The 27,186-nt window shown below is 48.5% G+C and overlaps 1 protein-coding gene across 4 annotated transcripts in view; it reads left to right on the forward strand.

Annotated features, from left to right (window-relative positions):
- The window catches only part of CCDC93 (CCC complex scaffolding subunit CCDC93), a 93,093-nt gene extending 71,244 nt beyond the window's left edge, over positions 1–21,849 (forward strand). For all 4 annotated transcript variants that reach the window (XM_045804072.2, XM_045804073.2, XM_045804074.2 and 1 more), the window contains 6 exons: positions 169–277; positions 1,831–1,913; positions 3,933–3,970; positions 5,390–5,474; positions 12,035–12,148; positions 16,749–21,849. In XM_045804072.2, the coding sequence (XP_045660028.1) occupies positions 169–277; positions 1,831–1,913; positions 3,933–3,970; positions 5,390–5,474; positions 12,035–12,148; positions 16,749–16,802 (483 nt within the window). In that variant the 3' untranslated portion in view covers positions 16,803–21,849. The remainder of the gene's footprint in view (positions 1–168; positions 278–1,830; positions 1,914–3,932; positions 3,971–5,389; positions 5,475–12,034; positions 12,149–16,748) is intronic.
- Positions 21,850–27,186: the final 5,337 nt, after the last annotated feature.

The following is a 27,186-nucleotide window of genomic DNA, read 5'->3' on the forward strand; positions in this document are numbered from 1 at the left end:
TGGGAGGAGGGTCCACCAGAGTCTGAGATGGGGACCTCAGGCCAATAGTGGATTTTTGGGTGGGGTGTGGGGTTATGCTCAGGAGGTGGGGGCAGTATTTTGGCTCCCCAGAGAATACATAAGACCTTTTACCAAATAGTGTTGTCTCTCCCTTCCTTTTGCATTTAGGCTCGAAGAAATCGAGAAATAGCAATTTTGCATCGCAAGATTGATGAAGTACCCAGCCGAGCTGAGCTCATACAGTATCAGAAGAGATTTATTGAACTCTACCGCCAGAGTAGGTGCCTCGACCACGAACACTCTCAAGACTGGTCCTGGGAGGCGAGGGTTCTGTCCCATGCAAGCATGGTAGGGTGTGCATCGTAGCACAGTTTGTGAAAGACGCCACTGGAAGGGGCTCCCTCATTCCGCATAGCCCTCTGCTCAGTGACCCCTAGCCCCAGGAGCAGCCCTGGGGTGCTCTGCTGCCCTGTCTGTGGACAGATTGAGCTAATGGGGCTCTTAGAGTGACGTTTCGAACCCGCCCTCTTCCTGGTCAGCCGTCTGGCTCCACTGAGCTCCCCATCTGCTTTCTAGCCTCACCCGGGACCTGAGCCCTCCGTGATAGAGCGTCTCTGGATCAGTCCTCACTCATTGTTCTTCTCGATGAACTTTCTTGCCCGTGTGGTCTGGTCCTTGACTTTGACAGCACTGTATTCACCCAGTAATCCAGGACTGGGTGTCCCCCAGCCGGAATCAGTGAGCTGGTCCTGTCAGGTTCAGAGTGGCCCTCAAAGTTGTCACTGCCTCTCTGTTCCCACTGCTACTGTGATAGCTGCTCCTGTGTCAGAGCTCAGCTGGATGACCATTAGCCAGTCTGTATACCCTTCTCTGAGTCCCTCACCTGCCTGCCATGTCACCTCTCTCTCTGCTGACCAGTCTTCAGGAGCTCCCCGGGCCTCCTGAAGAAAGTGTCTCTCCTTATTATCTCCAGAACCTCCCCAGTCTAAGCGGCCTGCCTGGAGGACCCCTTTCCCCCTCTGAGCCCACATTCTGGTTTCCCCAGTCCACACACCACCCCGCAACACACCAGGCACTTTGACACACGTCTTAGGCCTCAACTCCTCTCGTTACCTGTGCCTAGGACCCCTTCTCAACTCTGTCAGACCCAACTCCGATCTAGTCTGTAGACAGGAACCCTTCCCTGCATTGACCTCGTCCTCTAGTGAATACAGCCCAGTCCCAGTCCTAGAATCTGGTGCTTTCCTCCTAAGTCATTCTATAGGGAAGAGTGAAGAAGAAAAGGTGGACAGAGATGCAGAGTAATTTTATGGGGAAGGATGTTGGGAGTCTGGTAAACAAGACCTCCCCTTAGTCATATGTACAGAAATGGGAAGAAAGTTCTAGGCACATATTCTGCCCTAGGTTAGGCATGTCATTCATCCCGTTGGTATTTTGGAGGGCCTGCTGCATAGGCCCGTGCTAAGCATGGGGATTACAGAGGGGAGCAGGCTGTGGCTGCTGCCCAGGTGGGAAGGGAGGAAGCCACATAAGCGGGAGGAGATGGCATGCTGGCTTCCCCATCCTTGCCACCTTCCCCCACCTCCCCCGGATGCCTCACCTGAGAGGTGGGCCTCTCCCTCCCACACCTGTCCCACATGCTGCCAGGTTCCTTGGCACCTCCTCCCAGGGGCCAGCCCGCAGCAGCTCTGCACAGGCTTGTGTGCACCTCGCGGCTCCCGCAGATGCCAGGACACGCCGGGCTCCTGTGGATGCGCCTCCAGGGCAGGAGGTACTTAGGATTGTCTGATCCATTTTCTTACCCGTGTGCTGATTTCTTTGCATTTACAGTTTCAGCAGTGCACAAAGAAACCAAGCAGTTCTTCACTTTATATAATACCCTGGACGATAAAAAGGTTTATTTGGAAAAAGAGGTAAGAACCTGTATGAAAAGAAAATAACTTAATCAGATGAGCAGAGACCAGGGCTGTTGACCCCAGGAAGTTCAGACGAGCTGAATGTCTGGGAGGCAGTCGGCGTAAGTGGAAGGAGCTCCTGCTCTGTGCCCAGTGCTGGGTCACAAAGTTAGAGAGGAAGAGCCGCCTCGGAGCGAACGTTGCACAGGTGCATGGGCTGACGTGGGGCTGGTGGACCGCGGTTTCCTAGTGCTTCGTGAGGAATGACGTCTAGAGAGAAACAGGGGCACATGGAGGGGGCCTGGGCTGGCGAAACTTTAGTTTGAGTTTTAAAGGAAAGAAAGAACCAGCCAAATAAAATGGATGGTGGGCTCGTTCAAGTTGACGCAGAGAAACTAGCTATTTAATCATCCGTGGCCCCCAGGAGTGAAAAGGATTGCCCCAGGCACTGACGCCCCCTCCGTGACCTCTGACACTCAGGTTGAATCCACTCATGATTCAGGGCTCCCTCACGTCGGACGACAGATGACTGGAGCAGGGTGGCAGGGTGTAGCTATGTTTCAAGAGGGAAAGGAACAATGTGGTCGTCACAGCAGCAGCACAATGGGGTGGAGAGAGCATACACTTCGGAGTCAGACAGATTTGGGTTTTATTCTGTAAAGAGGGCATCCCACGTGCTTTGTATGATAATGAAGGAGACAGAATGGGAAATGACAGTGAAGGTCCTTGCATCTGGTGGCTCCTGGCACGTGTATAGTTCTGCCTACCCCCTCCCCTCGAGGTCAGCAGAATTAGTTTCCATTTCATCGTCACCTTGAACCTAAGAACTGTATTGCAGCTGCATCTTTCACGTGATCCCCCAAATGGAGGCATGTGTAATTAGCATCACCTTTATTGGCTGTTGTCAATCAAACCAGATCAATCTCTCTCTTCCTAGAGGACACTTCCTGAGGAGGGATGTTGAGTTCTGTTTTTCTCTATATCTGCGGTCTTACACAGTGACAGGCACATGACAGGCATTCGATAAATACTTGAATACATAAGTTGAGTGCATTTGGTGTGATTTAGTGTCAGACCTGGGGTGTAGGGCATAGCTCTGCTCCACACCGTGGCCTTGGGATCGTTCCACCTAGTGAGGGGAAGATTTACCAACCCTAACTTAGGGACGGGCCAGCCCCTTCTGAGAAATCCATCACCTTCCTTCATCAGTAGTGTTTAAAGTTGTTGCATTCTTTTAAAAGCTAGGAGTGTGCAGGGGCAGGGTGGGAGCTTTTTAATTCCAAGCCACATTGACATAGAACTTTATATTTGGATAAATTGTGCCTTTTATTCCAAATCCATTTATGCCTGTGCTGTTTTAGCTTTCAAGCATCCCTGTGGAGTCCTAAGGACAAGAATATCATTTCCATGTTACAGACTGAGGTCCAAGGAGGGTAAATGACAGGCTGAGTTAGTGACACAGCCAGAAAGAAGATCGAGGTTTCTGGACCCTGGACTCAGAGCCCTGCCTCAGACTGTATCAGTGGGGCAGCAAGAGGGTCCTCCTGTGCGGGCTAAGGCGTTCTCCACAGGAGTGGGCCGTTGAGTGATGCATTCCCATGTAGGCTCTCAGAGCCGCCCGGCAGCTGGCCATGTGGCGAAATTATAGGATGGGCACTGTGTCCTCGCTCTCCACCCCAACTGACCCTCTGCTAAGCTGATAGCCCTGAAAATAAAGAACACCGTTTGCTGAGGAAGCAAGGACCCATGGCAGCTGCCCAAAGGGCCCTAATGTCTTTGTGGAATTTAGGTCCTTCTAGGAGCCCTCTTCCTACATCCCTGGGGTCGTGGGTTGTCAGAAGGTAGATACTCAGGGAAAAGCTGTGAGGCTAAGAACGCGCTGCTCTTTTCTCTTGTTCTTTCATCTCGGTAAACAAGCTGCGCTGCTTTCAGAAGCAGTATCCAGGGGCAAGACAGCTTTGCAGTGCTTGCGGCCATGCAGGGATCTTTCCTCCTTGTGCTTATAGTTTTTCCTTTTTCTTTTCCTTTCCTCCTCAGATCAGCCTGCTGAACTCAATTCATGAGAACTTCTCACAGTAAGTACTGGCCGTCCTCCTTCCTGTCAGTACCCCGGTGTACCCTGCACTGTGCATTCGGCTTGCCTCCCTATGACAGGAATTACGGCAGTGAGACAGGGCTAGACAGGTGGTTTTTACACTTTCACCCCTACTGCTGAGTGCATCTGTGTCTCGCTTTATACGGTCTCAGTGTTCCTGCAAAAATACAGCGACGTTAGAGTGAGTCTGAGAAACACTAAGGAATATCTTGGGGAAAAAAGTAACTTTCAAATAATTTGTGCCTCACAACTGTAATCTCTCTGTTGATTACTTTTGTCTTGTTAAGATTAGATCAGAACCATTAGTTCTTGAGCACACAGAGGTGCTCCACAATTTGATAAGGAAATAATCTAATTTTTAAAAAGATTTTTAAGATCTAATGACAGGTTTTGTTTTTAGGTCAGTGTGCATCTTCTAAACTACTTTATTCAGATAAGAATTCTTTTTCCCCACAAATTGTATGGCAAGGCTCACCTGTCCCCAAGTCATGCCAGCCCGCAAGTCCGGCAGCCCAGGGCTTGCTGTCTCTACAGCCGACTCCTTTTGCTTCCAGCACAAACCTCTCTTAGCCCCTGGCAGGTGACTGGTGACTAAGATCTGAATGGATTATGAACTCTAGATCTTAAGCTCCATTTCTAATTAAAAACAAACCAAAAACAAACAAACAAAAAACCACAGCTCCCTGATAAGATTCAGAGTCAATTAGTGAGTTATAACCTGTGACGTTTCTAAAAATGGTGGCTTCATCATCATTTCCGGATAATTGAGAGAGGCTACAGTGTTGAGTGTTTGATGGTGCTGTGATAAGCTCTGCTCTGCCAGCCCGTCCTGTGGAAGAATTCTCAGTCCCTGTATCCGTGTGCTCTGATCCTTCTGGGGCCATTCCCAGCGCAGAACAGGAGGATAAGGGAACGGTTTCAGGACACCAGGAAATCCACTCATTTAGCTGCTGCCTGTAGAAACAGGACCAGGTGTCCTGACCGTGGTTTTAGGGGAATCTCAGAATGTGTCTACTCATCTTGAGCAGTGCCTCCAAATCCTCAGATTTCTAAAAACTAAGTGGAATTCATTTCTTAGGCAGTGGATGTCATCATCAAAGGAAGAAATGTTTTTGTTGATTTTAATAACATTTTGTTTTGCTTTAAGAATTCTAACACAAATTACTTAAGCGAATTATAGAGAAAAGGGGGGAAAAGATTCATATTCAGTTATGAGATGAGGCTAGTGGTCGTGCATTCCTCAGAGTTTAGAATCCCTGACTGCCTGGGACCCAGGGGCCCCCAGGGGTCCAGCACACCTCACAAAGGCATCATCTGAGCATGGGGCCGACTCCTTGACACCTCCCCCTTCCTGAGCGTCCTGTATGCTGGTCTTCACTCTGCCAATTGTTCTTTTCAGAGCCATGGCCTCCCCTACTGCCCGGGACCAGTTTTTACGTCAGATGGAACAGATCGTAGAAGGAATCAAGCAGAGCAGAATGAAGGTGAGAGAGCTTGTTTTCTCTGGTGCGGCCGGGATCTCGTACTGGTTCTGGAGAAGGCCTTGAGAAGAGCAGGCCTCTTCTGCTTGTCCTGGGAATGTGCTCCCAGTCCTGAAGACGCACCTTAAGTGTCCGCAGCGTGGGTTCCCAGCATGCCTCTAGCCCTGCAGTGTGCAGCGCCGGCTCCGCAGGCTGCTGGTTTAAAGGCAGCTCTTACCAGTAGCCCCATGGATTGAACACCTGCTATGGGCCAAGCATGGTGCTGCTCCTCCTAGAAGCCTTCCTAAGTGAGTAGTGTTACCCCTGTTGTGTAGACGAGGAAGCCAGCTTTCACCAGCGGCTTCCTCTCTCGCCCACAGCCTCTTCTTCACTGGATCTTTGGTTCCTGAAATTCTACCATTAGAGATTCATTCCTTAGGATCCTGAGAGCATTTTAGTTTCCAGAAATGCTCTATAAAAAATGCAAATAATTATCAAACTGAGTTCTGAAGTGAGAGGGTATTATGCCTCAGAAGAGCAAAGAGGAATCGATAAGCATTGTGGGAGTTCCAGAGATAGCTTTACAGAGAATCATTCAGTCTGGGGCCAGTGTGGAGTTTTCATCAGTTTGTGGCTCTGTACTTGGGCCATTTTGACAGTAATAAGGATTTGATGACTGTCTAGAAACCAGACGTAGCCAGTTTTCTACCGTTACAACCAGATGAGTCCTCGCTAATACCACCACATCTCTTAACTTTTGATCCCTTTAAAAACATGAGTTACACCAGAGTGGCCCTCAGCCATGACAGTCACACCTTCTGGGGACTCAGGGCATGTCCTCTCACAAGCTGGGGGCAGAGTGGTGCAGGGAGTGATGCCAGAATGCAAACACACGAAGGAAGCGGTGCCTGTAGTCCTTGTCATCACAAAAACCCACTCACAGAAGGCAAACCTTCACGCTGCCTATAATCTCATCTCACAAGAGATGAACTAAGGGCAGAAGCTCTTTATGTCCCTTTCCCTGTAGAAAATATTAATCTCCCCATTAATGACTTCAATAAAATGATGTCAGTGGAGGGAAGAAAAAGAAATTACCACCAGTGACAAGACTATTCAGCCCCAAAAATGAAAGCAGGCGTGAGGCAGCACGTACCTGCCTCGCGCACGTGCACAAACCCAAGGCAGGACAGCCCCTTCTTGATGAGCTAGGTAGGGTATAACGGAGGAGGAGGACAGAGAGCCCGGCTAACTGCAGCCTCTAACAGCCCAGATCACAGCGCGACGGACCTCTCCACCCTGCCCTCATGCTCCTTCTTGGGGAGCTGCTCTTTTTTTTTTTTTTTTTTTGAGAATGAAAGAGCTGGGGGAGAGGGGTGGTGGTGTTGGGGAGGGAGAGAGAGAATCTTAAGCAGGCTCCATCCCCAGTTCAGAGCCTGGTGCTGGGCTCCATCTCACGACCCTGAGATCATGACTTGAGCTGAAATCAAGAGTCAGAGGCTCAACCGACTGAGCTACCCGGCACCCCGCAGAGCTGCTGTTGTCCATAGTAAAGAACACTAGGAGTTGATTGGGTTTTTTGTTTTTTGCTGTTGTTTTTTTAATAATAATTTTTTTTATTATGTTAGTCACCATACAGTACATCCCTAGTTTTTGATCTAAAGTTCCATGATTCATTACTTGCATATAACACCCAGTGCTCCATGCAATACGTGCCCTCCTTAATACCCATCACCAGCCTATCCCATTCCCCCACTCCCCTCCCCTCCAAAGCCCTCAGTTTGTTTCTCAGAGTCCATAGTCTCTCATGCTTCATTCTCCCTTCTGATTACCCCCCCTTTCTTTATCCCTTTCCTCTCCTACTGATCTTCCTACTTCTTATGTTCCATAAATGAGTGAAACCATATGATAATTGTCTTTCTCTGCTTGACTTATTTCGCTTAGCATTATCTCCTCCAGTCCCGTCCATGTTGCAGCAAATGTTGAGAAATTGTTCTTTCTGATGGCTGAGTAATATTCCGTTGTATATATGGACCACATCTTCTTAATCCAGTCATCTGTTGAAGGGCATCTCGGCTCCTTCCACAATTTAGCTATTGTGGACAATGCTGCTATGAACATTGGGGTGCATATGGCCCTTCTCTTCACTATGTCTGCATCTTTGGGGTAAATACCCAGTAGTGCAATGGCTGGATCATAGGGTAGCTCAATTTTTAACTTTTTAAGGGACCTCCACACTGTTTTCCAAAGTGGCTGTACCAACTTGCATTCCCACCAACAATGTAGGAGGGATCCCCTTTCTCCACATCCTCTCCAACATTTGTTGTTTCCTGCCTTGCCAATTTTTGCCATTCTAATTGGTGTAAGGTGGTATCTCAGTGTGGTTTTGATTTGAATTTCCCTGATGGCTAATAATTTTGAACATTTTTTCATGTGTCTGTTAGCCATTTGTATGTCTTCATTGGAAAAGTGTCTGTTCATATCTTCTGCCCATTTTTTGATTGGATTATTTGTTTCTCCTGTATTGAGTTTGAGAAGTTCTTTGTAGATCTTGGATACCAGTCTTTTATCTGTAGCATCATTTGCAGTTATCTTCTCCCATTCCGTGGGCTGCCTCTCAGGTTTTTTGACTGTTTCCTTGGCTGTGCAAAAGCTTTTTATCTTGGTGAAGTCCCACAAGTTCATTTTTTCTTTTGTTTCTCTTGCCTTTGGAGATGTGTCATGAAAAAGGTTGCTTTGGCCGATGTCGTAGAGGTTGCTGCCTATGTTCTCCTATAGGATTTTGATGGATTCCTGTCTCACATCGAGGTCTTTCATCCATTTAGAGTTTATCTTTGTGTATGGTGTGAGAGAGTGGTCAAGTTTTATTCTTTTGCATGTAGCTGTCCAATTTTCTCAGCACCATTTATTGAAGAGACTGTCTTTTTCCCACTGGATGTTTTTCCTGCTTTGTGAAAGATTAGTTGCCCAAAGAGCCGAGGGTCCATTTCTGGGTTCGCTATTCTGTTCCATTGGTCTATGTGTCTGTTTTTGTGCCAGTACCATGCTGTCTTTGTGATCACAGCTTTGTAGTACAGCTTGAAATTCCTTTGGCTTCCCCTTCCTGTTTACCAGGAGGTGCATTCCTAGGGAAGGAAGTGGATGTGATCCGTTCATTCTCTCCATTCTCCCCCAGGCTTCGTGCTGTTGATAGCTCAGTGCCGGCCAGGGAAGAAGGCTGCTCTGTGTCTCTGTCTCCCCCACTAGGTGGTGGGGTACGAGGTGGGTGGGCAGGCCCACAGGCCGAAAGGGTTCTCTTCTTCATGTGTGCATCGCCAATGGCGAGCCTGGCACCTGACCCATGGTGGGCTTTCAGAAACTGTTTGCTGAGTGAATGAATTCAGTCAGTTGACTGCAAAGGCAGTTCTCAAAGAGGGTTCGCGGGCACGTTTGAATATTGGCTGGCACTTCATTTTTTTTTTTTTTAAGAATAGGAAAAAGGAAAGGTTTTATTTTAGTTTCACTTATTGATTTTACAGTGGTCTTCCTGTCTTTATAGAGATCCAGGTTTCATACTTATATTATTTGCCTTCTCTCTAAAAAACTTCTCTAATATTTCTTTTTTTTTTTGATGTTTTTTTATTATATTATGTTAGTCACCATACAGTACATCCCTGGTTTCCAATGTAAAGTTCGATGATTCATTAGTTGCGTATAACACCCAGTGCACCATGCAATACGTGCCCTCCCTACCACCCATCACCAGCCTATCCCATTCCCCCACCCCCTTCCCCTCTGAAGCCCTCAGCTTATTTCTCAGAGTCCATAGGCTGGCACTTCAAATGCAAGAAGGCTGTCTTTGCAGAACAACATTCGTTTGGCTGCATGTCTTTTGATGTTTGTTTAAAAAACCATAGCCCTCCCTGTATGGATGCCACGATGGTTCCTGCTCAGAGTATATGTGGCAGGGAGTCTGTCCTTGCAGAGCACACACACCCCCAGGATTGGTGGGTGCAGGATGCACGCAGAGTAGACCATAGACCAGCAGTGTGTACACGTAACAGGAAAGGTGTGTATGGTGCACGGAAGGGCTCCATGGTGAAGAGAGAGTCACGTAGTGGAAGGCATTTTGACCTCATCCTGAAGAGGCGAAGTCTGTGGGTCTCTGGAATACTGGGAGCGGATGCTCAGCAAAAGAATCTGGGGTTCCTGACCTAGAGTGTGAACCGGATGAGCAAGGACTGGGAACAGTGGGCCTGGGGAAGGGGTTGCTAGGACAGTGTGAAAATAAAACTCGGACCCAAGAGTCAGCTCCTGATTCTGGGGGTGAGGGGGACTCTTACCGCTTGTTACCACCCACATTCTCGGTGTCCAGTGTGAAGACAAAACACAGTCTTTACTGAATAGCTACTGTGAACCAAGTGGTGTGTCATTCACTCAAGGTATATATGAGTTAATATCATATATACCTTGTAACCTGTGATCTAGGTGATATTATCCTTATTTTGGAACTAGGGGACCTGTCATTCCAAAAGATTAAATAACCTGTCCAAGGATACACAGTAAGTGACAGAAGTAGGATTGGAACCCAGGCCTTTCTGGCCTCAAGCTCAATCTGTTTCAGGGCTGCTACACTACCTTTCATGGTGGGACCTGAGGACATTCAAATTAAACTTATTAAAGTGCCCTGTTGATATCACTAAGACATAGTCATTCACGGCCACATTTTCTGCTGGAGGACAGAGCGGGCAGGAAAGGTCTGGGATCGATCTGCCAGGGTATGCTACTGAAGAGCTAGGGATCCAGCAGTGAGGTTCCCCCCCGCCCCCGCCGCCCCCCGCTCAGCAGAAGACGTTCCTAGCAGCCGTGGGAAATGGGCACAGGAAGTAACATCAGGGGGAGTGGTGGCAGGACCGTCGTCATCTGGGCAGCATCAGGAAGCCTTCCAGAAGGGAGCAGGGCGGACTGCTGAGCCAGGGCCTCTGGGAGATCCTGGGGCCAGGCGGGTTACCAGACTCCAGACCTGGTCCCAAGCATGTGACCGGTGTCCCTGTGCACACCTGTGGAAAGAAGCAGGCAGGGAGGTCAGGATGAGGTCACCAGGTGACTTAGGAGCTGGATACACAGTCAGGAGTGGATCAGGAACATCAATGCCCATGCGGATGGGCCTTCCCCTGAGCGAGGCTGGGATAGGCTGCGGGGACACCGAGCTGCAGCTCACCTGGTGATCGGCCCGTGGCCTGAAGGGAGTGACTGGGATACAGTGTAGCCAGTTCAACTTTAACCTGGATTTACTGGCAGTCCCTTCCAACACGTGACTCGGAAGCCCTGCTCAGGCATCGGAAGACCGGTGATTTCATCCAGCATGCTCTTGAGCACCTGCGGCAAGCCGGGCGCCAGCCAGCCACCACAGCTTTCTGCCCTCGCCGTCTGGGATGCTCTCGCTTGCTGCCGGAAGTAGTGCGCATACCACTGCCGACTCTGCCCAAGTGTCCCCTCCTCAGGGAGCCCTCCCTGACCAACCAGGCTGAAGAGGCCGTGCACCCACCCGCCTCTCTGTCCCCCAACCCTGTCACCCTCTTCAGACGAGCGATCACAAATAGGACTTTGCACACGGAGCTCATTGTGCAAGGTGCTCGGTCAGCATCAGCCCCTCTAGCGTGCGCCCCCCGTGGGAGCAGTGACATTGCCTCGTCACCACCGCATTTAGTCCACAGGGTGACCATGCAATATCTGTTGAAAGACTAAGCTGTCAGGTACCTTAGGAAAGTCTCTTTAACCCAAATCCAGCCTTTGTTTATGGGGTCACCGTCCTGGAAACAACCTTAATTTTCCACCAATAGCATGATGGGGAAGTTAGCAATGTGATTGGGGATATTGTATAGTTTTTTAAGTTTTGATCGTAGAAAGTGTACAATAAGGGCACCTGGGTGGCTCAGTCGGTTAAGCATCTGCCTTCGGCTCAGGTCATGATCTCAGGGTCCTGGGATTGAGTCCCGTGTTGGGCTCTCTGCTCAGCAGGAAGTCGTCGTCTTCCTCTGTGCTCTCTGTCCCAAATAAATAAATAGAATCTTTTTTTTTAAAAAGTATACAATAGCATGGAAATACTTACGTTAAATGAACGAGAACTCAGTTATTTACATAGGAGTTTCTCAACCTCAACACAGTTAACATTTTGGACCAGATGACACCTTGTCGAGTGGGGACTGTCCTGTGTGTTGTGGAATGTTTAGCAGCATCCCTGGCTCCTACCAGAAGGCGCCAGTAGCACCCTCTCCTTGCAGCGGTGGTCATCTAAGCCATCCTCAGACACTGCCTCATGCCCTTCAGGGGGCAAAACAGCCCCTGGTGGAGGGCCACAGCCTGTCGATGGTGATCTCACACACACACACAAGTGGGACGGTGAGTGCCCAGGGGTAGAACTGCTGAATAAATGAGAGAAACCTTATGTAATGTCATGTAAATAAATAGGTCAGCCTCAGAAATGATGTACAGAAGAGAAATACTGGAAGGAAGTCCTTGAATATGTTGGTCACCTTTTAGGTGTTGCCAGCAGCCCTTGGTCACAATATGCCCCTTCCTCACCATTTCCCAAAATGTTTCAACAGATGGAAAAGAAGAAGCAAGAGAACAAGATGAGAAGAGATCAGTTGAATGACCAGTACTTGGAACTGTTAGAAAAGCAGAGGCTGTACTTTAAGACTGTGAAGGAGTTCAAGGAGGTAAGAGGGAGATGGGGCCAGGCACGTAGGGCTGTGTGTGTGTGTGGGGGGGGTTGTGTTCATCTCAAGACGAGCCTTTAAAAACCAGAGTAGTTGCCTGGTTTCCCACTGGGCCAGGGATGGGCAAGAGCAATGTGATCTGACAGTAAGGTACGGACCGCATCTAGGTAGTTCAGGACTGCGTGGTTCGCTGGCCCAGCTCAAGTCTCGAATGTTCTAAGAGACATCACATCTTTACTTGCATTCCCCTAACGTTTAGTAAGCATATTAAACTCACAAGTAAAATAGCATCAGAGGCCACCTGGAAACACCATTCGTTACACATTCAGATCTAGAATTTTCCTTCCCCCAGTCCGAGGCAGGGGAGGGATCTTGAGAAGCCTGTGGCAAGAGTGAACTTGGAGCGTGGCAGGCTTGGGCTCGAGCCCTGCCTCTACCACTTACCAGCTGTGTACTTGGGCAGTGACTGAATCCCCCCGAACCTGTTTCCTCATTGGTGGGTTCTGCTGGGTCAGGTGAGGGATCTGCATCTAGTGCTCCGTCCGCCTCCTTTGACACCCAACACTCAACTGAGTTTTGTTTGTCCCCATCTTCTCTCCCTGCATTTGAGCAGGGTTACTCTCCATGGGTCCAGGGAGAAAAGTTTTGCCCTCTTCTTAGGAGATTTTCCACGAAGGGGACTTCATTTTGTCACTTACTAGGATATCAGCAACGTCATTTTCAGGAATTCCTTCCCCCTTTCTAGCCCAAATCCGTGTGGGTTCAGTGAGTGTAGACATTGCTGAATATTGAGGAGCTAGGGGTGTAGGTTGTATCCTGGTGTTAGGCCTACAGAAGAAAAAGTATGATCTTTTCATACCAAAAATTTTATTCCTGTATATTTTTAAAGACTTGTTTCCCTTCCTTCCTTCTCGATTTTCTCCTTTTCTACTTCTCCTTCCCTTTTTTTTTAAATTTAACTTTTGGGGGCCACAACCCACAGACATTTCAAAATCTCTCACACTTTCCATAAATGATCTTCAGCTCCTGTCATGCCCCTGGGGATATAGCACTTTGTTAAATAGACCCACTCCCTGTGTCAGGAGCTGACGTTGTGGTTGGGAAGACGGATAACAAGCTAGGAAATACAAACCCTAGTAAACAAGTAATAACAAATAAGAACTAATTTCAGTTTTTGCCAGGGCTGGGGGCACTAATAGAGATGATGTGGCCAGGGAAGGTCTCTGTCGGGTGCGGACTTGGCCATGGACACAGCAGGATTGAGATCTAAGGCCAGACAGCCGGGAGAATGAGCGGGTGAGGTGCTCTGGGTCCAGGAGCCCCTTGTGGTTAGCAGGGGTTGGAGCTGAAGTTTTGGGAGAGCTAATGAGCCAGCTGGCAGGGATCAAACAGGACCCACTGCTCCCCAGCAGAGCTCTTTTTCCTCTTCAATGCAAATAACTCAGAGAAAAGGCCCAGCAGGGAAGAATTAAATATTGCTTGGACACAGCAGCACTGCCCTTTTGACAGCAGAAACAAAAAGTAGATAAATCGAGGAGGATAAGTATAAGCTGTCAAAATCAAAGCAAATAAAAGTGAAATGGAAAAGCTCATTCTCGCACTACACACTCTCAGGGCTGAAGTCTTAAGATGACCCCCAAAGGCAACGGTTCCTTCAGAGATGGTAAACATCAGGCCTTCTGTGTTCCTGCCTCCCCAGGCACAGAGACTCTGGCGTCAGAGAGCGCAGGTGCATCCCTCCGAGCTGCTGAGACCCCTAGACCATGTGCCTGCCCATGCCATTTTCCTCCGTCCAAAACAAGTCGGGGGGGACATGGGGAAGGGGAATGTATGTACTTCAGACAACTAAATAGATTTCATTTAAAGGATTCACCTTTTTAAAAAAGCATATTTTCTTGTTTTTTGACATGAAAATGATAGTATTTACTCCTTTTTTTTTTTAACATTTTACGTGGCAAAAATTTAAAATTAGCAACTGCATGTCACTGTTCCAAAATCTTAAGCTTTTTCCACCTGCTCCTCCGAGGTGACTTGGCCCCTCTTGGGGCCACCGCAGCTTGAGGAAGAAGTGGCAGCAGAGGCTTGCGGCCCCCCAGTTTCCACCCCATTCCTTCAGCCGGAGTAATTCTGCTGTTTTACAGTGGTGGTACCTGATAAGATCTCCTGTGGGGTAGAAGATCAGTTTGAAAGAGGAGACTTTCATCCCAGGGCAGGGTCTTCCAGAAAGCTCTCTGTTCTGCTTTCTTTCCTTGCCTCTGCCCAGCTGCCTTCTTCTCCTCCTGGGTTCTAATGTCCCACCGTATCCTGGTGTCTGCACTCGTGCTGGCAACAGTAACTGTCCAGGCAGAGTGCAGCGTCCTCGTGCAGAGCACGGCCCTGGCCCCCTTAGTCGTTCCCTTCATCAGGTTTGGGGTACTCCATGTCCACTGAGCCCCAGTGGTGCCCCCTCATCCTGACTCCCAGCCTCCTCTCGTACCGAGACGCTGGTTAGAGACATCCAGTGATCTCCAGATTTCCATTGGCTTGCTTATCGCAGCAGGGTTTGTTAATAGCAGCTCTGCCAGGGAGCAACACATACTCTGAAATCACTTTAATTGCTGCATTACGTTAATTAATTATGTCTCTAGACCACGGTCTCTCGTAAGGTCACCAAAGTGAGCTTTAAATGCTAGCCTAGCACTGACGAATGCAGACCATGCATTTTCATGAGGCTGACTTTGAGTACATAATTTCGAGGGGGATGAAGTACCGTGTCTGGCACATGGCGGGCCCCATATGGTCTCTAGTAGGAAGGAAACAGGCAAGGAAGTGTTTTCCCTTCTCTTCTGGAAAGAAATGCCTAAAGGACCCTTTCTGTATTTGCTTTGAACAGATGGACAATATCATTCTGTAGTTTCCCAAAAGGCCTCCGGTAGATTGCATGGAACTTCGTCAGTGCTCACACGTAGCAGGTGATGGCCGAGGACACCTTTACTGAGAAGTTCAGGTGTCAGGTCAGCATTGTGTCCATAGACTTGCCCCTGCTGGGGACGCTGCCACAGGAGCATGCTGATGCTGCTGAGTTGTTTTTGCCTCATTTAAAAGTTGAAGTGGATGACAACTGAATGTATTTATTCGGTTTTGTTGTTTTATCTTTTTTTATGGAAATTTTCAAAAAATACACAGAAGTAGAGGAAGTAATTTAATAACATAATAGTATGACTGTCTGCCTGTTCTTGTTCCATCTTTACCCCCACACCCACCCTTGGTGTTTGGCTGGAGGTTTTTTCCCCAAGCAAATCTCAATAACTCATTTTATTTTATTTTATTTTATTTTATTTTATTTTATTTTATTTTATTTTATTTTATTTTATTTTATTGTATTTTATTTTCAATAACTCATTTTAAAAAGGAAAACTTTCTTCCGTAGTATAACAAATGTTATTCAGCTTCTTTCTCTTCCCACGCCCCAGGAACAATTAACTGCTTCCCCCTCCAGAAACATGTGCTCAGAAAGTATCAGAGTACCTTGCTTCTGACAGTCATTCAGCCTTATTCCCGGCCCAGAGCCGAGCTATTCCCCGGCTCTGAGGAGAAGGCTAAGTACCTGCAGGTGAACTGGCACTTGGTAAAAACAGGGCCACTGCAGCCATGAGCCGTGACACTGCCAGAAAGAACAAAGGGCCTCCAGACAGCTGGGAGCACCTAGCCAGACCCAGGGAGATGGAAACATTGACTTTGGGGGTTTGGGATGCAGAGGGTTCAAGGTGGAAGAATTTCTTCCATACTAAGGGCATCTCCCGGGAAGCATGGCTCCTGGAGGCCTGACCTCACTCTTGGGCCGGGGCCCTCCAGTTTGCCTCTCCAGGCCCTTTCCACTTACCATGTTCACCTCTCCATTTAAACTGGGCTGCTGGTGACATGGCCCAAGGAAGGAGGGGACATTGTTTGCCAGCAGGTAGAGGTATCCTAAGCTGTCAAGGCCAGTGGGAACAAGAGGGAAGGAGCAGGCATAGTGAGAAGCTCTGGAATGTACAGGTGACCTTGCCCCACTGGATACCAGATGCCACACACACGGGCTGGGACCCGTGACCTCCCTCCATACATGCAGTCATGGATTTCATACATCTCATTTTTTAAAAAGGGAAGTATCCCTCAATGCATGTCTCTCACCTGGTCTTCTGTGAGTTTCTTTCTTAAAGCTAAGGATATTCTTGATCTTCACTGTTATCAGAGTAAGAACTTAGGGGCTCTGCTTGCTTGTGAACTAGGTCTGCCTTTCATCACCCCTTCGGCTGCAGGCTCCAAGGACCTTCCCCCTTGTCGTGGTGGTCCAAGATTGGCCCCTAAGTGTCTGCTGGCTGCTTCTGGCCCCTTGAGGATTGCAGTGGCTTCATGAAGTCTTTTGGAATGACAATGCCTAATCCTCATCCTGTTCTCGGCCTGACAGTCCAGAAACCAGTTGTCGTTACAGTTATTTAGGCACCGAAGTTCAGGTGAACCCGTCCTGGCTGTTCCATCGTGCTGGTGGCAACGTGCAAGGGGGCTGGTTAGTCAGTCCGTCGCTGTGTCTCCTGGGACTGGGGAAAGCTGATGTACACTTTCTCTGCTTCCTTTCCAGGAGGGCCGCAAGAACGAGGTGCTGCTGTCCAAGGTGAAAGCCAAGGCCTCCTGAAAGTTCCCAGACATCGTATGTCATTGATTTTTTTTTTAACACCATATATCAACTGCAAGATGGTGAAATGGTTCTGAACACTACAGTAGAGAGACGCAGGGGTCATAATCTCAGCACCCGGATATTTTCTTTCTCCCATTTGCTTCCATTTCATCTCTCTGTTGTTGATGGAATCAGACGGTGTAAACACGATGGCTTGGATAACACTCATCAGCCTATGAAGAAATGCAGGCCGTGTTTGTTCTTGTCGGGTCAACTTTAATTTTTCCAGTAACATTGCACATATGAAGGTACCTGTATTTGTATGGACTCTCTGAATAAAAAGGAATTCATTTGTTCAGCAGATGTTAATTGAGCAACCAGTGAGAAGTAAGCACTGAGGGAGGTGAAGTATTAAACACAGGCCCTGCCCCTCAGGCAGCCAGCACATGGCCCGGGGAGCAGAAATAGCCCACTAGACCCCAGAGCTTGGTCGCCTGCAATGTTTTTGTTTTTGTTTTAAGTAAACAAAGGCTTTTAGCTGAATGGCCAGCCCATGTGAGTGTTGGTCACGTGGGCCCTTCACTTCCCCTTGGTGCCTTTTGCTCCTGGCTCCTCGAGATGCCAGCCAGCAGTCCTGATGCTGTAGCCACAAGAATGAAAAGCTCAGTGGCTGCCGTTGGTTTAATGCTTCCACACGACTCGAGCTTATTTCACCAAAAACTGAAGACGGGGGCCTCATGTTGAGGACCCCTGCACAAGAATGACCCCTTAATATGCCCTGTCCCCCACGTGAGTCACAGCCGGATGGGGCTGGTCTTGTGTATCCCTCCCCTTGATGTGCACAGGCCATGAGCTCCACATTCTGGACAGGTCCTGGGCCAAGCACAGAGATGAGACACATGCACCATTCACCGAGGTCCAGGGCAGCCCGTGATAAATGCCCGAGCGACCAGTCATGAGCAGAAAGCAGAGGGCATTGCAGGAGGAAGAGCAGTGAGGTGTGCAGAGATCCAGGAGTTTTCGTGGGGGAGGTAGGATTGGATTCAAATTGGATCCAAACGGGGAGTTGCATTTGAATAGGCAGAGGGAGATGGGAAGGCCATTTTGGATAAAGTATGATGGTAATTAGCAACTGGAAAGGGCGCAGGGAGAGGACAAGCGTGCTTGTTGGGAAAGGAGTGGACAGGCCTGTCTCTGCAGGAAGGGCAGGCTGGGACCCGCCTTTGGGGAGCCTTGAAGGAAGCCAGAGCAGTAGACTCTCTCCTCCGGAAATGAGCTGTCCAGATGCGGAGCCCCTCCTGCCCTGGCTGTCAGGGATCCAGCAGCTCAGCCCTATTCAGTGAACCCCCCGAGTGAGGTTTGCACTTCATTCTGCGTGAACCTTGCACGCGTACTAGTCGGCAGATTCCGACGTGACACGTAGAAGCTTACACATGGCAGGCATCTGGGGCGTTCAGTGCAGTCACAGGACATCACGTTCATTCTTAGTTCTCTGATATGTGCATTAAGCAAATCTGATGCAGACAGACTTAAAAATCGGATGCTGGATTAGCAGCAGCCGTTGGTTTCTGTGGCCGGGCGGGGAGGCCTGTGCGAGAGGCTGGCTGCTCCCAGAGTGGCGCTCCCCTGTGCCGAGTGTGCCCTTCCTGGGCCGTGTACGTCTCCCCTCAGCTGCTCCCACGGCCACGGTCATCTGCGGGTTGATTTTTGAAAGGGCCCCATGAAGTTGAAGCAAGCGACAGCCAGAAAGCAGGTGGCACTCTGAGGGCGGGAGGGAGGACAGCAGTTTGACTGCAGATTATTTCAGGTTCAGGGAAACATCTGTGTTTTCTTGTTGAGAAGCTCCTGGACCCACTCCCTAGCAACGTTTTGAGCCGTTATGAAATTATCTATTTTTCCAAAGGTGGTAGGGAGGAGGAGTGGGTTATATTTTGGGGTTCAGTAGCCCACCTCCCTGCTATCGAGGAAAGTACAGCACTGACTAATCCAAATTTAAAAGTGAGGGCATTTATTGGGCTATGTTTCCAAAGAATTCCATTTTGGTTTGGCTTCGGTATAGGGAGGTCTCAGAAGATCTCTTTTCCTTTTTTAATCCACAAGGCCTAGTACAGATAACAAGTTTGTTCCTGTTCCTTGGACTCATCTTGGATTAGACTGCAGGAGCCAGTTCTGAGAACTCCGTGTTCGCCATCGATGACCCACAGAACGAATGGTGCCTTTGTGAGCAGTTAGGACCGTAAGCGTGCCTTTCAGTCAGGCCTTAGAGGCTGATGTGATGCCCCGAGGCCCCCTTCATTTCAGAAGCCACTCAGGAGAGTTCTTCCCAGGACATCTTGTGTGCCCAGAGTATGGCTGGATATTGGGCTAAGCCCACAGACTTCTGGAGTTAAAAAAAACAAAAACAAAAACCAAAAAAGCAGCAGGAAACATGCTGAAGTTACTTTTATGAAACGTGTGCTTCTGGAGGAGTGAGGCTTCCTCAGGAAGCATTCAGTTGGCCCTGTTCGGTCAGAGCCATGAGGTTGCTGCCCCGGTACCCTGGCATTCTCCACCAGCCTCGGGGTGGGGCGCCGCCCTCCCTGACATGCGTCTCATGGAGTACATGGGGCTGCCTTGGTCTAAACCAAAATCAGAGCTGCTGAGCAGTACAGACTAGACGACCACAAGGCGTGTGGGGAGACTTGTAGACGTATTTCTTGTTGTCCTTGGCCTGGGTTCAGTCTCATGGGTCCCTGGGGTCAGCTTATGGCGCTAGAGGGAGGTGCCGAATGTTAGAGAATGCTCTCAAAATGACTCGTCGGGGTCTGTTTCCTTTTTGAACAGAGAGCACATTCCAGGTTTGTCAGGCCTAAGTTCTCGTTAGAGTCTCACGTGTATGGTTTTCACTGGGTTCTGGTCCGTTGCCCATTTTCTGTGTGTAGCCAGGTCCTGCCAGTGTCTACTGAAGCAGGACCAGGAGGCCGAGGAGCTGCGACAGATAGCAGGCCTTTCTCAGGCTGAGGAAGCACTCCTTGACAAACAGCGTGGCTCTTGGGGGCTCCTGAAACCAGGAGCAGAGGACGGAGAAGGCCTCAGGCAGCCCTGTACTACCTCACGAAGCGCCACCCCCATGACCTCAGGCTGCCTGTTGCCGGCCCAGGTCACATCTGTAGTGACCAAAGCAGGCCCGCCAGCAAAGGCACTTTGGACTGCAAGCAGTGGCCTGGAAACCCAGGCCACCTTGATTCCTGTCTCCTGGGCATGGCCTTGTCTTGCCCTCTCTGCATGCGACTGATGATCAGTGTATGAGGGAAGCAGACATTCTAGCAGAAAACTTCAGCAGGTACTTCGGCTGAGCCTGAGACGAGAGTTGGCTTGAAGCTTGCTTTGGGGAAGAACGTTAAGGAAGCGCTTTACTTGCGTCCAGTGTTGGCTTCAAGGTACAAGCACATCTTACCACATAGCAGTCCAGCGAAGAGCCCAGCAGGTGAGGTGCCCGCCGTCCATCTGTGTGGCTCGGCACTAGTCAGGTGGGGTGCCTTACGCAAAGCATCTTTGGAGCCACCCAGGCCTTCTCAGTCCTTTTCCCCAAGTCCAGAGCATTTCTTCTCATAGCACATGGTGATGGGCTGAAAAACGCCATGTAAAAAAATCATGTTGTCATGGTCCCCACTCTTCTCACGATAAACGTGTAAAAGCATTGAGGGGATCTAGTAGCTGGTCTGTGGCTCGCTTGACAATGTGGGGAATACTGTGGGTTTTCCGCATCAGCCTTACATCAGTTCCTCAACTGTGCCGAGCTCACACCTGCCCGTGGCTGTGGTCCCTGCTGCTGTCTCTGCCTGGACCACCGTCCATCCAAGGTCACGGGCAGTGGCTTTCCAGGACAGCCTGATCTGCTGCAGACCCATTCAGTGTCAGCCTGCAGCCCTGATCACATTCTGCCCTTTCCCCCGCTATCTCTCTTGGTGGCACATGCTACTGTTTGATCTCTTTGTCCTTTGCGAAGTCTGTTGCGTGCTCACCCCCCAGAGTGGGAGAACAGTGAAAGCAGGAGCCAAGTTTGCAGTCTCCCCAGAATCTGGCGTGGGCAAATGGCCAGGAAATTCTGGTCGGATAAAAGAACTTCTCTAGATTGCAACTTTGCATCCCTGTATTAGCAGAGTTTAGACTGAAACTTTTGTCTAATTTGCATACAGGTGGACAGTTTGACTCAGCAGCTTGAGAGGGTCTCTCAGAGTGTCTTTGTTAGACTCTAACCTCGAAGGTCGGGATGACAGAGGTGTCAGAGGTCTCAAACCTTTCAAAGCTATTACCTTTCACATGGGTTTTTTTCTCCCCAGACAGGGGGAAAGAGAAAGGGAACACACTAATGTCAGGGATTAGGTCATGGGTCTGTTTTGGCTCAAAGTATGTTATGAACCTAATGGTCACTTGACTGGTTGAAATGACTCAGCCACATGAACCCAGGAAGTGGGGATTAGCCCCGGGATGCCGTGTAGGCAGAAGTACGAACTGTACAAATCCATGGAGGGCGGTTGGGCAATATCTATGAACAGTGCAAATGCACAGACTTCTTGAGCCAGCAATGCTGCTTCTAGGAATTTTCCTCATGTACAAGGGTTTTTTACCGCAGCATTATTTGTACTAGCAAAAAGTTGGAAACTACCACCAACATAGGGCAACGGTTAAGTAAATCATAGGGAATCCGTTCAATGGGCTGTTCAGTTTGGAAGAACAGAGTCACTCTGTATGTATTGCCATGGGATGATCCCTGAGGCGCATGGCTAAGTGGGGGACGAGAGGCTCTTGGGATACTAGTGTTTGTTTTGAAAGGGGGAGGGGATGGAGCAAAATGTGTCGTTGGGTATCCACACGTGTGTGGTGCATGCACGCACATATGTCATGCGTACCTGCTAGCATATGCCTCGACTGTCTCTGGGAGGATATACAGGAACCTGACCGCTTTGGTTGCCTCTGGGAAGGGGGATGGGACTTGCTTTTCACTGTATACCTTTTGTACCTTTTGAATTTTATACCATGTACATGTATGATCTATTCAAAAAATAAATTTTTTAAATTTTAATTTGATTTAATTTTCTACAAATAGAAACATGACAGGAGAGTCTTGTTTGGTAAATCTGCTTTCCTTAGGAATCTAAAGCCCTATGCCCAAAGTATTTGATCTCTCCTTTTCTTGGGTCTTGGGGGAAGTAGGGAAGTGGAAAGGGGGCTCTCCTGTCCTGGCAGAACAGCTGTGGGGACAGGAAGTAGTAAGGACAGTTCTGCTCTGACTGTGCCTGTGTTGGGTGGCAGTGAGGGGGACGGGGAGGGGGCAGTGGACTGTGAAGTGGAGTCGCCCTTCTCTCGTGAGGGTCACAGCACCACCCCTGTTCCTCTGGCTTTTGGGATACAAAAGATGGAGACAGTACCCCTGAGCCATGGAGACGTTGCTGCTGGTAATCAGCGCAAGGTGCAGGAGAGCTTCTGTTCTTGAAGTTGTTCGGGAAGGACAGGGTGTCCGGAGCAGCCTTCACCATTTTGAGACCATGGGAAGAGACATCCTGACATGCTGAGCCTGGCAGAGTGAAAAGATGGGAAGAGCCTGGCTCCCTGAAGGCATGGCGAGCCTCTTGAATCAACCCAGGGACCGCTCGCCCCCATATTTCTTACTCCGTGAGAAAAATAAATCCCCGACAACTCGTTCATTCGACCCACAAATATTTGAGCTTCTGTTGTGGGTCAGGCGCTGGGAATACAGCAGTGAACAAAGCAGACAGAAGAACTTGCCTTCACTACACTCCAGCGGGGAAGACCCAGAAGCAAGGTAAGTCCGACCGTAAGCTACAGCGCGTGTCGCTTCAGCATGCTGATTGAGGAGGAAGGATCGGGAGTGTCTGGGTTGGTGGTGATTTGCAATTTTATAATGAATAGTTAGGGACTACCTTTACATTCTTTACTGGGAGCTACCTGGGTTTTCATTCTGGAAACTACCAGAGCGCCAGTTAACCTGCTGCCTGCCGGAGATACCTGCTGGCGTACCTCCTGTCAGGGCCTGCTCGGTGTCAGCCTCCTGGTTCCATCCAGGCTTGCCCTAGATGTCCCCAGTGTATCCGCCTCCCAAAATGTCTCCTGTCCCTAATCGCCTCTTTCACCTGAGTCTTAGCCACCCTGATTTTCTTTGAAGTCTTTATAAACAGCACATTATTTTACATGCTTTTATTTTTGTCATGTGAAAAACCAGGTATTGGCTCTATGGTTTAAAAACTATGGGTGGTTTTCTCTGCGTGAATTTAATATCGATATCCTTTATTTTTTTAAAGATTTTATTTATTTGAGAGCGAGAACACAAGCAGTGGGGAGAGGTAGAGGGAAAGGGAGAACAGGCTCCCCACTGAGCAAAGAGCCCAATGTAAGACTCGATCCCAGGATCCTGAGATCATGACCTGAGCCGAAGGCAGATACTTAACCAACTGAGCAACCCAGGCATCCCTGATATTGATATCTTTTAAAGATAATGTTTACATGCTTTCAGCTTCATTCAGGTAAGAAATAAAACATGTTTTGCACTTCCTAGATTTGTGTGCTGTTTTGTTTCGGAAGTTTGAATCACTAGTGTTTTTACGTCAAAATGCAGTTTGGAAAGAACTTTCTCCATTGTTTGTCTCTTTAGGATATCTGTGTTCTTAGTATTAAATGAATATAAACACCAAACTGACGACGAGTGAGGGAATGAGCCACCTGGTGAGGGATACCAGTGTGAGGGAGATGCCAGGCGGCGGGGGTACAGAGTGTAAAGTCCGTGAGGTAGAAGCAGGCCCAGCACATGAGTTTTGAGGGGCATGAAGGGCACCTGTGTGGGAAATCACTGGAGGGTTTGGAGATGTCAACAGGGATGCCTTGGGAGCCGTGCTGACCACAGACCAGGGAAGCAGGGGCAACAGCAGGAGCCCAGATAAGGGATGGCTGATAATCCAGAAGAAAATAGACCAGAAACGAAAGTCTTAGAGACTGTGCTTACCCTTTTTATACCACCTGATTTTATACCACCTGATTTTTCATGTTCTGTTTCACATATGGACCTCTGAATTATTTGTTGCCATTCTTCACTCCCCCAGAACAGACATCTTCTGTGTCCTGGTGGGTGGAATACTCTTCTCCATCGCTTGACTTTGGGCTTTTGCTTGGTCTGTGGGTTGTTAGCAGACTTGCTATGAGCAAAGGTTTGGAAGTGTGCTTGGGTGGTCGGGCTTGCCCACTTGCACGCCTCTCTTGAAAATCACATACTGTGCTGGCCCAAGGAGGTTGAGTGACACATGGAACAGACCTAGACCCAAACAAACTGCTTCTTGAAGCTGGACCCAGAAGAGTCCAGCCTGGATCGGTGAGATCCCAGCCAACTCACAGACATCTCATAGACTCAGACACTTCTCTGTACTACCCAGCGTTAGTGTAGAGGGACCAGGTCAGAGGCCAGAAGAGCAGTCTTCTAGGGATGGTACCCGCGTGGGGATAGATGCTCATGCTGGACAGTAATCATGGTCAGAATCCAAATTCCCGTCCCACATGCCTGAAGAAACATGGAGGCCATGCTAAAGGGGAGAAAAGGAGCATACTTTATCCATTGTACATGACTACATTATAAAATAATACAATTGGGTTAGCCCCATCCATCCTGCAGACCTGGAACATTGTGAAATTGGATTCTGACATGAAGATACTTTAGCAAATGAATCTTGACAGGGAAGAGACTAATTCCTCGTACGTCCTCCCACCCCCGTCTTGGTCAGGTACTGCAAGCAGAGAGACTTGAGGCAGAGCAGAGACTTATGCTTATTAAAGAAGTTCCTGCAATGTTCATTATAAATCAGATACTTTGTCAATAGACTGTTATTCTGATACTCTTATTTAAAGGAATTACAAGTGCAGCCTTACATAGAGTCAGTCATCAACTGATCTGTTTCAGAAATTAAGCATTTTGTAATTATAGTGGTGGTCAGGGAAGGTCTCCCTAACTGAAGAAAAGGGTCAAGTCTGAAAGATCCACTAGAAGTTGCCACCAAATCAGCAAGCAAGCAACCTCCTTTTAGGAAGGGCTCCACATCCATAATTCCTTCCACCTGGGATGCTGCCATCATGAGCCTACATTAAGTCAAAGCCCAGGCCAAATGAACACAACCATAAAGCATCCTACCCAGTAGGAAGAGTAAACCAAAAAATTCCACAAGTGCCCCCTGCCAACTCTACCTAGATGCTTCCTCTAAATCTCCTGCCTGGAACCCAACTAGAGCAATGCAAGCAGACCCACTACACCAGGTGCAGGGCTTGTGCTGCAAAATGCAAGCAAACATTGAAACATGGAGTCCAGGCCAACTCCCGTTGAGTTCCCTTCCTTTCCCATGCTTGGATGCAGGCCGACTTGCGTCCAGATCCCAGTTCTGCCATGTACTCATGTGTGACCACAGGCAAGCTACTTACCTTCTTGGAACGGCGTTCAATGAGGACAATACCTACCTCGTAGGATAGATGTGGGATTAAATGAGCATTTGTTTATAAATCCCTAGTACAACAGCAACGCATAGTAGATGCTCGATGAATAGCATGAAGAGAGGCACACGGAAGAAGATCTCTAACACCACCTAGTGTATTTCAACTGATGGGGGAAAATCCCTAATAGCCCCAGGCTTGAGCTCTAGCCCTTCAAACAACAATGTGCCCATTCCTTTCTTCCCTGCCTTGGTTCACAGAGGATATGGCATGGCTTGTAGGAAATTCACAGAAGATGATAGTAAAATACAAACAGAACAGAAAACACTAGGATAGGGAAAACCTAAGTAAAGATTGGAATTATAGACTGGTTAGAAACCTTCAACACAAATCAATAGGATGCCAGTTCCTACAGCTTCCAAAGTTGGGCTAGAAATGTGGTTCTGTTCTTCCTGATCAAGGGAAAAATGGAAAGAAAATAAATTAAAAGTCCTCATTATCATAAGAAAACATGCCTTCACAAAGAGTGGAACAGATGACTTTACATTTTTATGTGAAATGCATTGACATGTTTCATAAGACTGTTTCTTGAAGTATCTTCCAGTGAAAGAATAAAATTCCAAAATATGACTCCAAGAAGGCTGTCCCAGCCACTAGCCACAAAGGAACAGTTGGACCACATACTCTTCCCAGCCCGCCTTCAGAATCCCTCCCCTCAACAGGGCTGACACAGAGCAAAGTTTGGACTGTGGATGGTCTGAGGTTGTACAGGTCCTCAATTGCAAAAACACAAAGTTTGGTAAATAGGTGGTTTGTAACTCATTCAGTGACAAAATGTGATCTCAGTGCTGCTAGCTATTTTTAGTTTTTCTCACAGTGTAAATATTCATATATTTTACTGCACAGGTGGAGTAGAGACTGCTGCCCCCAACCCAGCTGGGGGTGTTACCTAATTTATGCAACATACACCACATTGCCTTTGTAACACTTAAAAACGCGTCTAAGTTCCAAAGCCCATCTGGCCCCTAAGATTTTTGGAAAAGGCACCTTGGATCTCTATTCTCTGATAACCCCCAAAGTACATGTCCTCTATAGTATAAGCTTAAAGAATGTCTACATACCTCAGACATCCAGTGAGCCGATGGCAGAGTGGACTGTTTTGTGTCCATTGAAAAACCTAATCAGTAGGCAAGTAGCCCTTCTCCAAAACCAGGGGGACTGTGGCCAGCATGACTTAGTCCGGGCATCCCCCTCATCCAGGCCTTTGGACTCCTACATACGTGGGCCACGTTTGGTATTTTCAGGAAGGCCAAGATTCACTATGACAGTTTGGGGGTTGTGTTAGTCATCCCCGTCTCAATGGCATATGTGAGTGTGTGTGTGTGTGTTGTGTGTGTGAGATCAATCATGCATATGAATGATTTTGAGCCTAGAAATCAATGCTGCAAAAGTATTTTTATTACACATACAAGTGCATATGGTGAAGTGGTGGGAACATTTCCCATAGCTGCTCTCTCTTGTTCAGAAGCAGAGAAAGGACCCCAGTGGGATCCTCAACACTGGTCAGCTGCACAGTGGAATCACATGGGGAAGCTTTAAAAAGCACTCCTGCCTGGGTCTCACCCCCCAGAAATGCCAGTGTAATTGGTCCAAAGGACAATCTAAGCATCCAGCACGGCCTCTCACTGATGAAGAAAGAACTCAATAACATAAATTATCAGACTTCTCTGAAAGTCCCATTCAGTAGGTATGGGTTGCACTAGACACTTTTGTAAAAGGCCAACATTCACATGATTCCCATCTCCCAAATTGGAATACACCACCTTGGACATTGAGGAAGGTAAGTTGAATCAGGTGGATACGGGATGGGGGCTATTTCACAAAGGAGTGGGCCCCAAAACAGGCCACTGGGGCTCTGTGCTGACGGATCCCCTCG

This window comes from Ursus americanus, chromosome 1 (genome assembly GCF_024610735.1).
Source record: "Ursus americanus isolate L20-20 chromosome 1, mUrsAme1.1.p, whole genome shotgun sequence".
Classification (NCBI taxonomy): Eukaryota; Metazoa; Chordata; class Mammalia; order Carnivora; family Ursidae; genus Ursus; species Ursus americanus.